Source organism: Coregonus lavaretus (assembly GCF_964263955.1).
Source record: "Coregonus lavaretus genome assembly, contig: HAP1_SCAFFOLD_2008, whole genome shotgun sequence".
NCBI classification, from domain to species: domain Eukaryota; kingdom Metazoa; phylum Chordata; class Actinopteri; order Salmoniformes; family Salmonidae; genus Coregonus; species Coregonus lavaretus.
Window position 1 is genome coordinate 74,230 of NW_028164902.1, and position 14,802 is coordinate 89,031.

At 46.3% G+C, this 14,802-nt stretch overlaps 1 protein-coding gene across 5 annotated transcripts; it reads left to right on the top strand.

Moving 5' to 3' along the window:
* The first annotated feature begins 3 nt into the window (after nt 1-3).
* LOC311116463 (transmembrane 9 superfamily member 2-like) lies at nt 4-14,047 on the top strand. 5 transcript variants are annotated; one of them, XR_014611423.1, is made up of 18 exons: nt 4-351; nt 1,150-1,217; nt 2,604-2,697; nt 3,228-3,355; nt 5,465-5,594; nt 5,866-5,990; nt 6,553-6,664; nt 6,885-6,964; nt 7,076-7,184; nt 8,970-9,102; nt 9,534-9,653; nt 10,058-10,115; nt 10,354-10,513; nt 10,630-10,781; nt 11,218-11,329; nt 12,000-12,171; nt 12,506-13,709; nt 13,829-14,047. XR_014611423.1 is itself a non-coding variant. In XM_084191543.1 (17 exons), exons 1-17 carry the CDS (start codon nt 202-204, stop codon nt 12,571-12,573), a joined length of 1,971 nt encoding a protein of 656 aa, XP_084047669.1. In that variant the 5' UTR covers nt 22-201; the 3' UTR covers nt 12,574-14,047. The 5 variants fall into 5 exon arrangements, 3 of the variants coding, with proteins under 3 accessions (XP_084047669.1, XP_084047670.1, XP_084047671.1); XR_014611424.1 differs by having other exon boundaries at nt 22-351; nt 12,506-13,733; XM_084191543.1 differs by having other exon boundaries at nt 22-351; nt 12,506-14,047.
* The last annotated feature ends 755 nt before the right edge of the window (nt 14,048-14,802 follow it).

The window sequence follows — 14,802 nt, forward strand, 5'->3', positions numbered from 1 at the left end:
GTCGCTGCAGAAAACGTATCTAGGTTAGATAGATAGCTACGAAGGAAGACCAATACCAGCTAGCTAACGTTAGCTACCTTATGTCAACTGTCCTACCTAGTAAATTCAAATGCCAGCTAACCTGTCACCCCCTGTGTAGACAGATATTAACGTTACTCCAAGAAACGTTTAGCTAACTAGGTTCGTCGAGAGAAGAGGAAAATGTGCGCCCTGCACAGAGCGAGAGGCTCTGTTTTGGTGATCTTCCTTCTGCTACACAGCGCTACAAGTTTCTATCTTCCGGGTCTGGCCCCTGTTAGTTTTTGTGAACCAGGACAAGCTGGGAAAGAGAATGAAGTACCGGACTGTAAGGTAGTTAGATCTAAAATACACAGGGCCTTGTGTTAAGCTTGTAGAATGAAACCGTCGGCGCTATCTTCCTTCTAAATATCAACTGGCCAGCTGGCAAGTAAAGCTAACTACCAGTTAACTTGCTAGCTAGCTGTTAACGTTAGCATTCTGAAACTCCTTGGAAGGGGTCAAAATAGCTTGCTGTTTTAGCTTTCCAGCTTCAACGGTAACCGTCATAATGATGAATAGCTAGGTATTATAATCTAAATGTAGCTAGCTAGTTAGAACCAGTGTTGTTGGCATGGCTAGCCAGCCAACTAGTCACAGTAGCTATCCGTATTGCATATTGGTCGCTAGCTAGCTAATTAGCACCCCCTACGAGCTAGTTGGGCTACTACTTGTGAGACAACTGCTTAACTTGTGTTGTAGATGGCTAATTAGTTAATCCATACTTTTGATCAGAAGTTACTTGTCATTAAAATGTATAAATTTGTCCCAAATTCCATATTATCCTAATCTAAAAGAGAGCTGTCAACTGCATGAGTTGTTCTTTGAGGAAGGCATGCACTAACAGGGCCTGAACAACTAGTAAGAATCAATTCCAGTGCAGAACAGGACATTAAAAAAATCCTGTAAAGTTATGTAGCCCTCCTCCTCCCTCCCGTCTCAGATCTCTAGTCATTAGCCTAGTTGGCCCTGGGGGGAAATGAATGCCTTTGAGAAAAAACAGCTGTAACGTGTGCAGTATTGTAGATGTTGTTGCAGATTTTGTCGTCTACCATTTTGAGAAAATAATAACTGCTTTTGATTGTTTTGCAGTCGACCATCGAGATATTTGTGAACAGATTGGATTCTGTGGAGTCTGTCTTGCCCTATGAATACACTGCGTAAGTACATCAGGAACAACAACGTCTTATCTGTGTCTCAGTCTTGCTGCAGAAGGCTATGGGTTTGGTGCTATTGGACAATGTTCTTATTGTGTAGATGCAGACTTAGTCTATTCCCTATATAGTGCACTACTTTTGACCAGCGTCCTATGGGCCCTGGTCAAAAGTAGTGTACTGTGTAAGGAATAGGGTGCCATTTGGGATACGGACATGGGTTAGGAACATGATGAAGTCAGCCAGGTAGGACTAGGCGCAAAGGTTCACTAGTGGAACTGTCTGATAGACTAGACATGCATGTCATATCAGCATCTCTCTGTCACTCACCATCCTCTCTTGACTCTTTCTACTGCTCGTTCACTTTATAGCAGCTCCAGCGATATCCAATGGAGACTGGCATGTAATGGTCTAGGAATTATGAGGCCCGTAGACGATATTAATACTATATTGCAGTGCTTAACTTGGGCAGGAGCTCACCGGAGCTGTGTACCGGCACCTCAACATTTCTACTGCTTGAGTTCCTGTTCCTCTTATAGAATATTAGCACAAAAGTATTGTGGAGCTCCTGCACCTAAATACAAACAGTACCAGCACCTATTTCAGTCCAAGTCGAACACTGCTCTATTGCAGTAGTACTGCTTCAACAAAATGGCTGCCTTATGTTTAAGATTAGCTGAATCATGTTTTGGAGAGATATAGTCAATAGAAGATATAGATATTGGCTTTAGTCAAAGAAACAGACCACCTAAAACCAGTTTCAGGGCTTACTCTGGATCTGAAAACTCCAATGGCATTAAATCAAAGATGGGGTAGATAAACGATAAAACTCCAATGGCATTAAATCGAAGATGGGATACTTTGATAACGATAGCTTCTTAGTGTTGTTGTGTGACATCTGAATTACTTTATTTATCTTTAACCTGAGATAAATGTGATACTAGAGGCCTGAGCATGCTAAGCCACAGGAGCTGTTCTGTCACGCCGTTAGAGGACTTCTAGGTAGTCGACACTAATGGCCCTTTTCCACTGAGGGGTTGTGGAGATGGTCAGGGGACTGTAATTGAAGTGACATCGCAGTGTTAAGTGTGCGTGAGAAATGTGACCTTTTAATGTTAGCTTGCTGTGTGACTGAGAAAAGAGCGAGAGGATGGGTTGTTGTTGAAATAGAATTATGGGTATTAGAGAAAAAGGATCAGCAACGGATGGTTTAAAAATAGGAAGACGATATGCTACAGTCTGTGAACCGGAGTATAAATCATATGTTGTGTTAATGTTTGTGTCTTGTTGTTGTGGGAACTCTCAGGGCATGTTCATCTTGTTATGAGCTGTGTTGGTGTTGCTGAAACAGAACGTTTGTCTTATCCCTGTTTCTCTCCTTGTGTTCCCCAGGTTTGATTTCTGCACTATCGACTCCGAGAAGCGCCCGTCTGAGAATTTGGGTCAGGTTTTGTTCGGCGAGAGAATTGAGCCCTCTCCCTACAAGGTGGGTGATGTACAGTGTGTACACACACACACACACTGTTTAATATCCTGTTGGTATTACATTTCAAATCTCATTACAATGTTCTGCACCTTCATACCCAACCCTGAATGGACGACTCCCCCTTCACTGTGGTGTGTGCAGTCTGTACCTACATACAAAATCAGGGATGGGCAACTGATGGGGCTGGTGGCCACAAAATAAATCAGAACTCATCATGAGGTGCTGCAGTTGCTCGCAGGTCTGCGTACCCACATCCATACCAACCCCGGATAACAAGTTTAGATAGCTTGCCGCAAAACTAACTTAGCAAACTAAAATATGTTCGCTGACATGGGCTGATTGGCTGACCATCACTGACTGACATAACAAGAGGAAAACTGCTGATGCACAACCAAATTTGAAATTGCACCTTGTGTATTCTACTGTTCTAACTCGTAACAGTAAGTTGAGACCCCGACTGAGTTCCTAAAAACTGATCCGACGACCATCCCTTCCCTGTTCTAAATCATTGTATTGTCTGTGTGTTGAAGCTTGAGTTCATGAAGAAGGAAGAATGTAAGCCGGTGTGTACTAAATCGTACGACACCAACAAGCCAGAAGACAAAGCCCACCTGGACTTTCTGAAGAAAGGCATGCTGCTCAACTACCAGCACCACTGGTAAGATATTCATACTGCTAACTACCAGCACCGCTGGTAAGATATTCATACTGCTAACTACCAGCACCGCTGGTAAGATATTCATACTGCTAACTACCACGCCACTGGTAAGATATTCATACTGCTAACTACCAGCACCACTGGTAAGATATTCATACTGCTAACTACCAGCACCACTGGTAAGATATTCATACTGCTAACTACCACGCCACTGTTAAGATATTCATACTGCTAACTACCACGCCACTGGTAAGATATTCATACTGCTAACTACCACGCCACTGGTAAGATATTCATACTGCTAACTACCACGCCACTGATAAGATATTCATACTGCTAACTACCACGCCACTGGTAAGATATTCATACTGCTAACTACCACGCCACTGGTAAGATATTCATACTGCTAACTACCACGCCACTGGTAAGATATTCATACTGCTAACTACCAGCACCGCTGGTAAGCTATTCATACTGCTAACTACCAGCACCGCTGGTAAGATATTCATACTGCTAACTACCAGCACCACTGGTAAGATTTTCGTACAGCTAACTACCAGAACCACTGGTAAGATTTTCGTACAGCTAACTACCACGCCACTGGTAAGTTAGTCATACTGCTAACTACCAGCACCGCTGGTAAGATATTCATACTGCTAACTACCACACCACTGGTAAGAGACCAATTCTTCGTCTTGTGAAACAGACTCAGATCTCCTTTTCCTCTGAATTGAGATGGGAACACACATTTCCCATAAATGAAGTCTAGAGTTCACAAGATGGGATTGAACCCCGACTTCAGACACCTGCACTGACTCATGTGCCACTAGGTGGCGAGCTTGGCTTGTATTGTCCTCTGACCCCAAGGACACCACTGACCCAATCCCAAAGTTAGGCACTTGTGGAGATCTGAGAGGATGTGATTGGTATAGGCCAGGGGTAGGCAACTAGATTCAGCCACAGACTGATTGTTGTCGGAGAGGATGGTCGGGGGGCCAGAACATAATTATAATAATTTATACACTGCAAATTGACCATAACTAAGCCCAAAAAGAGATTGTATTTGAAAATAAAATCCTGTTTCTACCTCCTCTCCTGTAGGATAGTGGACAACATGCTTTAACCCTGTGTCTACCTCCTCTCCTGTAGGATAGTGGACAACATGCTTTAACCCTGTGTCTACCTCCTCTCCTGTAGGATAGTGGACAACATGCTTTAACCCTGTGTCTACCTCCTCTCCTGTAGGATAGTGGACAGCATGCTTTAACCCTGTGTCTACCTCCTCTCCTGTAGGATAGTGGACAACATGCTTTAACCCTGTGTCTACCTCCTCTCCTGTAGGATAGTGGACAACATGCTTTAACCCTGTGTCTACCTCCTCTCCTGTAGGATAGTGGACAACATGCTTTAACCCTGTGTCTACCTCCTCTCCTGTAGGATAGTGGACAACATGCTTTAACCCTGTGTCTACCTCCTCTCCTGTAGGATAGTGGACAACATGCTTTAACCCTGTGTCTACCTCCTCTCCTGTAGGATAGTGGACAACATGCTTTAACCCTGTGTCTACCTCCTCTCCTGTAGGATAGTGGACAACATGCTTTAACCCTGTGTCTACCTCCTCTCCTGTAGGATAGTGGACAGCATGCTTTAACCCTGTGTCTACCTCCTCTCCTGTAGGATAGTGGACAACATGCTTTAACCCTGTGTCTACCTCCTCTCCTGTAGGATAGTGGACAACATGCTTTAACCCTGTGTCTACCTCCTCTCCTGTAGGATAGTGGACAACATGCTTTAACCCTGTGTCTACCTCCTCTCCTGTAGGATAGTGGACAACATGCTTTAACCCTGTGTCTACCTCCTCTCCTGTAGGATAGTGGACAGCATGCTTTAACCCTGTGTCTACCTCCTCTCCTGTAGGATAGTGGACAACATGCTTTAACCCTGTGTCTACCTCCTCTCCTGTAGGATAGTGGACAACATGCTTTAACCCTGTGTCTACCTCCTCTCCTGTAGGATAGTGGACAGCATGCTTTAACCCTGTGTCTACCTCCTCTCCTGTAGGATAGTGGACAACATGCTTTAACCCTGTGTCTACCTCCTCTCCTGTAGGATAGTGGACAACATGCCAGTGACCTGGTGTTATGATGTGGAGGATGGACAGAAGTTCTGTAACCCAGGGTTCCCCATCGGCTGCTACGTCACAGAGGCAGGACGACCCAAAGACGCCTGTGTTGTCAATGTGAGTCAATTCATATCCTGTGTTGTCAATTCATATCCTGTGTTGTCAATGTGAGTCAATTCATATCTTGTGTTGTCAATGTGAGTCAATTCATATCCTGTGTGTGGAGGTCAGGCCTCTGAGTCGGGCAATTTGTTGTCAGTTGAACTTTTTGCTAGATAGACATAACACATTAAAATACTTGTAATAAGACATTATAAAGGCTTATACATGCTTATAACACGTTACAAACAAGTTATAAAGCACATAACTGACTTTTTCCTCTCTCCAGTCTGACTTTAATGTCAAAGACACGTTCTACATCTTCAACCATGTGGACATCACCATCCACTACCATGTGGTGGAGCACGAGGCTGCCGGGGCGAGACTGGTTGCTGCCAAGATGGAGCCCAAGAGGTAGGAGGACAACCGGTCGGTCACTTAGGGGCCAATCTGGCACTTAGTCACGCATTGATGTCAAGTTAGAATTCACCCCTTAGGGTTATCTAGTTCTTATCAAATCATTCTTCATTTCTCAAGTCTCCATAAATTGTTCATTCTTAGCTAATGTGTTTTTCTACTCAAAGTAATGATTTCTCTCTTTAATACATAAAGTATTTATTTATTTTGACTTAACTTATTCAGAGATTTTCATTGTTCCCCTCTCTTCCCCTTCCCTCCTCTCCTCTCTTCCCCCTCCCTCCCTCCTCTCCTCCTCCCCCTCTCCTCTCTTCCTCCTATCCTCCTCCCCCTCTCCTCTCCTCCTCCCCCTCTCCTCTCTTCCTCCCCCTCTCCTCTCTTCCTCCTCCTCCTCCCCCTCTCCTCTCCTCCTCTCCTCCTCCCCCTCTCCTCTCTTCCTCCTCCTCCTCCCTCTCTCCTCTCTTCCTCCTCCTCCTCCCCCTCTCCTCTCTTCCTCCTCCTCCTCCCCCTCTCCTCCTCTCCTCTCCTCTCTTCCTCCTCCTCCTCCCCCTCTCCAAAGCTATAAACACACCAAAGAGGAGGCCCCTGACTGTACAGGAGGCCCCATGTACCTGAACAACAAGTTCAGTGGAGAGCTGAAGATTGGCTACACCTACTCTGTCCAGTTTGTGGTATGTTTCTTAACCCCATGGAAGTGGGAATGCCTCTGTTTGTGTGTGACACCAGGTTCAATCCCTGGTTTCCAACGTGCCATAACGCCGGTTAGCCCACTGAGCTAAAGCCTAGACATAAGAAGCTTGGGGATCTAATGAAAGTCGTCAGGTCTCAGCAGAGGTTAGTCATGCCCTCTGTGCAGACGGTGTAATGTAAATGCTGTGGTTGCATCTGTAGGAGGACAAGCACATCAGATGGGCGTCACGTTGGGACTACATTCTGGAGTCCATGCCCCACACCAACATTCAGTGGTTCAGGTGACACGCACTCACACACACACACACACGCGCGCGCACACACACACACACACACACACACACACACACACCTTCTATCTCTAACCCATTGTGTATTGTCTTGTTCCCCAGCATCATGAACTCTCTGGTGATCGTTCTGTTCCTTTCTGGCATGGTGGCCATGATCATGTTGAGGACTCTACATAAAGACATTGCCAGATACAACCAGATGGACTCTGTGGTGAGTCTGGTGAATCCTCCATAATAATACAGCTGATATATTTAAGTCCCAGTCCACCATGTTGATTTGTGGGAGGTGTCACATATGAGGGCTCTTTCTGTGTGACACTGGCAAGGGTTGTCCAGTGCACACAGACAGACACACACACACACACACACGTCCCTGATGAGGAGTGACAGGGCGGTGGTCTGGTCTCCTTGGTCTACTGATCCGGTACAGACACACACAGACAGAACATGACCCCAACAACTGTAGCTCCAAGCTCTGATTGGCTCTTTGTACTGAGGCCAGCCAGCTGGTGGAGGCTTTGGTTATGACCTTGGAGTGTGTGTGTGACCTTGTGTCCTCTCCTCTATCCATCTCTCCTCTCCTCTATCCATCTCTCCTCTCCTCTATCCATCTCTCCTCTAATCCATCTCTCCTCTCCTCTCCTCTAATCCATCTCTCCTCTCCTCTCCTCTATCCATCTCTCCTCTCCTCTCCTCTATCCATCTCTCCTCTCCTCTATCCATCTCTCCTCTCCTCTATCCATCTCTCCTCTCCTCTCCTCTATCCATCTCTCCTCTCCTCTCCTCTATCCATCTCTCCTCTCCTCTCCTCTCCTCTCCTCTCCTCTCCTCTATCCATCTCTCCTCTCCTCTCCTCTATCCATCTCTCCTCTCCTCTCCTCTATCCACCTCTCCTCTCCTCTATCCATCTCTCCTCTCCTCTATCCACCTCTCCTCTCCTCTATCCATCTCTCCTCTCCTCTATCCACCTCTCCTCTCCTCTATCCATCTCTCCTCTCCTCTATCCATCTCTCCTCTCCTCTATCCACCTCTCCTCTCCTCTATCCATCTCTCCTCTCCTCTCCTCTATCCATCTCTCCTCTCCTCTATCCATCTCTCCTCTCCTCTCCTCTATCCACCTCTCCTCTCCTCTATCCATCTCTCCTCTCCTCTATCCACCTCTCCTCTCCTCTATCCATCTCTCCTCTCCTCTCCTCTATCCATCTCTCCTCTCCTCTATCCATCTCTCCTCTCCTCTCCTCTATCCACCTCTCCTCTATCCATCTCTCCTCTCCTCTATCCATCTCTCCTCTCCTCTATCCATGTCTTCTCTCCTCTATCCATCTCTCCTCTCCTCTATCCATCTCTCCTCTCCTCTATCCATCTCTCCTCTACCCTCCATTTCTCTATCTCCAGGAAAACTGACAGCAGATGTTCTCTAGGAGGGCTTGTGGGGGTCACTAGGGGTGACATGTATCTATATAACCCCCCCCCCCCAGCACCTCTCACACCCGACCCCCTCCCCTACAACATGTATTGTAGTCCCTGTCTGTCTGTGTCTCCGAGATCAAAGTCATTATTTCAGCAGCTCGGTCCCTTCAGCCCCTCCCCCTAGCGATCACACTCCCATCAGCCCCTCCTCCTAGTGATCAGACTGACAGGTAGCGTCACTGCGGCGACCAGCCTGCTCGTGTTCCAACCCTCTGAAGTCTATCACCGCTAATTGACATGGAGGCCAGTCTCATTTTTTTATTTTATTTTTTTGGAGGGAGCCCACTCCCTCATCTTCTCCCCCCTGTTATTTCCTGCTGGGTTACCCACTCACACCCACTCACACCCTCCATGTCCTCATCATTTGGCCTGAACGTTCTTGCTGTTTGTAAGGGTCTTTTTATAGTGAGAGATGTGGTGATAAAGATCTGTTGTTATTACATACGATAAATACACTTGAAACTGAAACAAACTGAAACTCTTGTCCACCCCTCCTCTCCTCCTCCCTCTCTTCTGGTCCTTTCAGGAGGATGCCCAGGAGGAATTTGGCTGGAAGCTGGTCCATGGAGATGTGTTCCGGCCTCCTAGGAAAGGCATGCTGCTCTCTGTCTTTCTGGGATCAGGAACTCAGATCTTCATCATGATTTTCGTCACTCTCAGTGAGTTCTAGAATCTGGAACACTGTGTTTCTGTCCACCTGTTGAAGACTTGTTGACTGAGTTCTACACCTGTCCAGACCCTTTATTTGGCATTCACCAAAAACAAATTAGCAGGGTAGCATATGGTAGAGAGAAAGTAATTAGTACTTAGTTACTTCTTCCCTGAAAGTAGGACTAGTGTTTTAAGTTGTTTAATGTATTCACTGACAGTCATCTTAGTTATTTAATGTATTAACAGACAGTCATCTTAATTATTGAATGTATTAACTGACAGTCATCTTAGTTATTTAATGTATTTACTGACAGTCATCTTAATTATTTAATCATTCAGTAGCAGCAAAGGACCAACACAATAATAACACACAGTTCAGTCAAAACAAATAGTATGTTGTTTATTTCTAATCCATATACATTGTGTTCCTCTTGTCCAGTCTTTGCCTGCCTGGGCTTCCTGTCCCCGGCTAACCGCGGTGCTCTGATGACGTGTGCCGTGGTGCTCTGGGTCCTACTGGGCACACCAGCTGGCTACGTAGCTGCCCGCTTCTACAAGTGTAAGTGAACATTGGGCCGAGTGGACAGGGTCACGACCCCAACTTGACCCTGAACAGTCGACCAGTCACGACCCATCTGGGCTGGAGGGTAGCTCGTTAGGCCCAATCAGTGTTAGCTGGGAGGGGAGGGGGGGGTCTGGGGGAGCGATAGTGGTCTCTGTGTCAGTTACTGGTTCAGTGATCTGTAGAGGCATGTAGCAGTAGGGGGTCCCCCCAATCCAACCCCAACCCTCCCTAGCAATACATGCTCTATGGCCTGAATCCCCCCTCCCTGCTGAAGGCTATATGCCTAAACACCTTGGAAGGAAAGGAAGATGTTTGAATTTTCAAGAGACGTCCATTGTTTTGTCTTCCAAGAGTTGCTGAATGTTTCTCTTCCGTCTGCTCTCTCTATGATGTCACAGCCTTTGGGGGTGAGAAATGGAAGACTAACGTCCTGCTGACTTGCTTCCTGTGTCCTGGGTGAGTATGACTTTACATTGGTTGATGAGGTCGACATTAGTTTGTGGTTACGGTCAGGAGTTTTTCCTGATTAAAACAACCTCTGGGCTCTATTTATGGTTTATGTTGATAGTCTTTGATAACCTCCTCCCAGGTTATATCTTCCTCTGTAATCTGTGGTCACGTTGGTTTGCAGCTCTCTGTTCTCCCTCCTCCCAGGGTTGTTAGTTGACTTCTATTGGTCTGTCTCTGTGTTCAGGGTTGTGTTCGCTGATTTCTTTGTGATGAATCTGATCCTGTGGGGAGAGGGCTCCTCTGCAGCCATGCCCTTTGGCACCCTGGTGGCCATCTTGGCACTGTGGTTCTGTATCTCTGTCCCCCTCACCTTCATAGGGGCCTACTTCGGCTTCAAGAAGACCGTGAGTACAAACACACCTCAGTATGTGAATACACTCTGTCACACACACACACAAGTCTGTGTGTATCACATACCTCTCATTCTCCTCCCCTCTCTCGTGTGCTTGGTGTATTTCAGGGGATTGAGCACCCTGTGCGGACCAATCAGATCCCTCGTCAGATCCCGGAGCAGTCGTTCTACACCAAGCCTCTCCCAGGGATCGTCATGGGGGGGATCCTCCCCTTCGGCTGCATCTTCATCCAGCTCTTCTTCATCCTCAACAGCATCTGGTGCGTCTCTCAGCTGAACTACCCTGCAGATGCTTTAGTTCTGTTTTGTGACTGCTACACCAGCAGCTTGTCATGAAGGCAGAATGAGGCCGTGAGGTGAAAGGTGAAAGGGAAGGGGCGAGGTTTGGGGAAGTGTGAACGGGGTTGAGTCACTAACTGACTATGGCTCTGTAGATTGGCTGGTGGTTGGAGTAAAGGAGAGGGCAGTGTGTTTTAAAGGTTGGCTAGTGGTTGGAGTAAAGGAGAGGGCAGTGTGTTTTAAAGGTTGGCTAGTGGTTGGAGTAAAGGAGAGGGCAGTGTGTTTTAAAGGTTGGCTAGTGGTTGGAGTAAAGGAGAGGGCAGTGTGTTTTAAAGGTTGGCTAGTGGTTGGAGTAAAGGAGAGGGCAGTGTGTTTTGAAGGGTTATCTTTATGATGAATGGTTTTGTGTCCCACCAGGTCCCACCAGATGTACTACATGTTTGGTTTCCTGTTTCTGGTGTTCATCATCCTGGTAATCACCTGCTCTGAGGCCACCATCCTCCTCTGCTACTTCCACCTCTGTGCTGAGGTGAGACCACACACACACCATCCTACTCTGCTACTTCCTCCTGTGTGCAGAGGTGAGACCACACACACACACACCATCCTACTCTGATACTTCCTCCTCTGTGCTGAGGTAAGACCATCTGAGTATTTCCTGGTTGGGTCACGTGACCAATGGCAATAGTGCTCTTAATGACGAGGATGAAGGGACTGTTTCTCAAATCATCTTTCCTTGATTCCTCACAGCTTCTCTCCTTGAAAGAGAAGGTCCAAAACAAGGGACCTCGGACCTTCTTCTCCAGTTGAGAAGAAGGGGAGACATAGGATGAAAGGAATAGCAGAAAGTTTAATTAAGGGAGAGCTACGTTTCTTAATTGTCTTATTTCCATCAGGACTATCACTGGCAGTGGCGTTCCATCCTGACCAGTGGTCTTGTCTTAGTGAAGATGTTATAAACACAGAGATATCTAACTGTTCTCTCTCTCTCCATCAGGACTACCACTGGCAGTGGCGTTCCATCCTGACCAGTGGTCTTGTCTTAGTGAAGATGTTATAAACACAGAGATATCTAACTGTTCTCTCTCTCTCCATCAGGACTACCACTGGCAGTGGCGTTCCATCCTGACCAGTGGTCTTGTCTTAGTGAAGATGTTATAAACACAGAGATATCTAACTGTTCTCTCTCTCTCCATCAGGACTACCACTGGCAGTGGCGTTCCTTCCTGACCAGTGGTTTCACGGCCGTCTACTTCCTGGTCTATGCCATCCACTACTTCTTCTCCAAGCTCCAGATCACAGGATTGGCTAGCACCATCCTCTACTTCGGTTACACCATGATCATGGCTCTCATCTTCTTCTTATTCACAGGTAGGTAGCGGGGGTGGGGGGGGTGGGGCATCATACTGTAGCTTGCCATGAAGAGTTTGGACCAGGTTGGAGGACAGAGGGTATCCTCATTAGTCCAGTTCAATGGACTGGACCAAATAGGAGCGTGCTTCCTCCAACCCTGCCCATCGTGCTGCCTGCCTGCCTGCCTGCCTGCCTGGGGTTTAGGTTGAGGTGCAGCTCTCTGTGTTTTGCCTGCACTGACACACAGACTCAGTCGGATGGTGGGATTGACAAATCGCCCGTGGAAAATGTGATTTTCATGTTCTCTCTCTCTCTCTCTCTCTCTCTCTCTCTCTCTCTCTCTCTGTCTCAGGAACGATTGGATTCTTTGCCTGTTTCTGGTTCGTCACCAAGATCTATAGCGTAGTGAAGGTGGACTGAGTAGTTCACCAAACACCAAACCAATGGACTGGACTTTCCTATTTTTTCTCTCCCACGCCACGCCTCCCCTCCCCCAAAACCCTCACCCTCCCTGGTCTGGAGGGACACTATTGTTACATTACACCCTGGTTGCGTCCCAAACTGCACCCTATTCAGCGCACTTCTTTTGACCAGGGCCCACTGGTCTGAATAGGGAATAGGGTGCAGTTTGGAACAGAACCCTTGTCTACGTTACACCCTGTCTACTGTGTGGAAGACACATTTCAGTCAGAGCAGCGAGATGCCAGAGTCTTCCATTTCTCTCTGTGTGTGTGTGTGTGTACATTTATACAAATGGACTCTGAGTGCAGGAAATGAAACAACTGTTGGAAGTCCAGATCCTACAGCACATCAATGGAACATACATCCCTTATCTACCACTGAGAAATGCAATGGAAATAGGAAATCCAAAAATGTTGAAGGGTGGCTATTTTTAATACACACTGCTACAGTTTTGCTAGTAGACCTACCGTTACAGGAAGTGGAGTTTCTGTCCATGAACCCACGTTGGGCGTACTAAGGTGGTTTTACGTTGTCATTCAAACTCTTAATAGTGTTGGACAATATGATTGTAAATAACTATTTTTTTCTTCTAATGCTGACGAATGATTTGGGGTGGAAATAAGCTTAAAATGTGAAATGGTATTCCTCCTCTTACCCATGTTATGACAGAGGCTGGTGTAGTTTTGGAGTGTCTCCTCCTCTTACCCATGTTATGACAGAGGCTGGTGTAGTTTTGGAGTGTCTCCTCCTCTTACCCATGTTATGACAGAGGCTGGTGTAGTTTTGGAGTGTCTCCTCCTCTTACCCATGTTATGACAGAGGCTGGTGTAGTTTTGGAGTGTCCCAAATGGTACTCTAGTCTACACTACAAAAGTAGTGCACTATGTAGGGAATAGGGTGCAAATTGGGATGAAACTGTTTTCTCTGGGGATTGTTTATTTTATTTTGTATTATAAATGCTTGAGTATTAATCAACTGGTCTGTTATTTAACTTATATTCAAATTACATTTTTTCTGTCTTTTCTTTATTTTATTTTTGCCTCAAAGACCCTCGTGCCTCATCAGTAGTTCATTTTATTTGCAAAAAAACAACAGTTTGGGATTATGTGAAAGGCATCGTTGATGTTTGTGTCCCAAACAGCACCCAATTCCTTATTTAGTGCACTACCTTTGACCAGGTCGGGTCATGAGTAGGGCTCTACATGGGGAATAGGGTGCTGTTTGGGACATCATCCATCGATCAGTTATGTGGGGATCTGATACTTATATCCTTTCAGTGTAAATATACTGTCTTCATAAATTATACTAGTTTCATTAGTCTGACCGAGCGGCCGGGTACCTTCTCTCTTTCACTGGTTTGAAATGATGTAATTACCATCTGGGGAAAAAGAGAAATGGTAGAAAATGTAAAATAAAAAAACCTTTTCCTGTTGGAGTGTGTTTTCCTGTGTCTTAATAGCGTAGTCAGTGTAAAGTATTGGACAACACAGTCAGGTGAGGTCGATACATTGAACCAGGGCTGAGGCGAGGCCCTGCTGTGGTGCCCACTAAGCTCAGGATGGCCTAAAGGTCACATAAAGTCAAGACCTTCTTTTCGATTGGCTGACATTTGTGAGACGGGATCGACGGGGAAGTTCCCCCACAGAGCCAGAACAGAGCACCTCATGGCCGAGGGAGGCTTGGTCTACAGTGGTCAGTCTCGTTATAATGGTCACAGTGGTCAGTCTCATTATAATGGTCACAGTGGTCAGTCTGGTTATAATGGTCACAGTGGTCAGTCTCGTTATAATGGTCACAGTGGTCAGTCTGGTTATAATGATCACAGTGGTCAGTCTCGTTATAATGGTCACAGTGGTCAGTCTGGTTATAATGGTTACAGTGGTCAGTCTGGTTATAATGGTCACAGTGGTCAGGCTGGTTATAATGGTCACAGTGGTCAGGCTGGTTATAATGATCACAGTGGTCAGTCTGGTTATAATGATCCCAGTGGTCAGTCTGGTTATAATGATCACAGTGGTCAGTCTGGTTATAATGATCACAGTGGTCAGTCTGGTTACAGTGGTCAGTCTGGTTATAATGGTTACAGTGGTCAGTCTCGTTATAATGGTCACAGTGGTCAGTCTGGTTATAATGGTTACAGTGGTCAGTCTCGTTATAATGGTCACAGTAGGCAGTCTGGTTTTAATG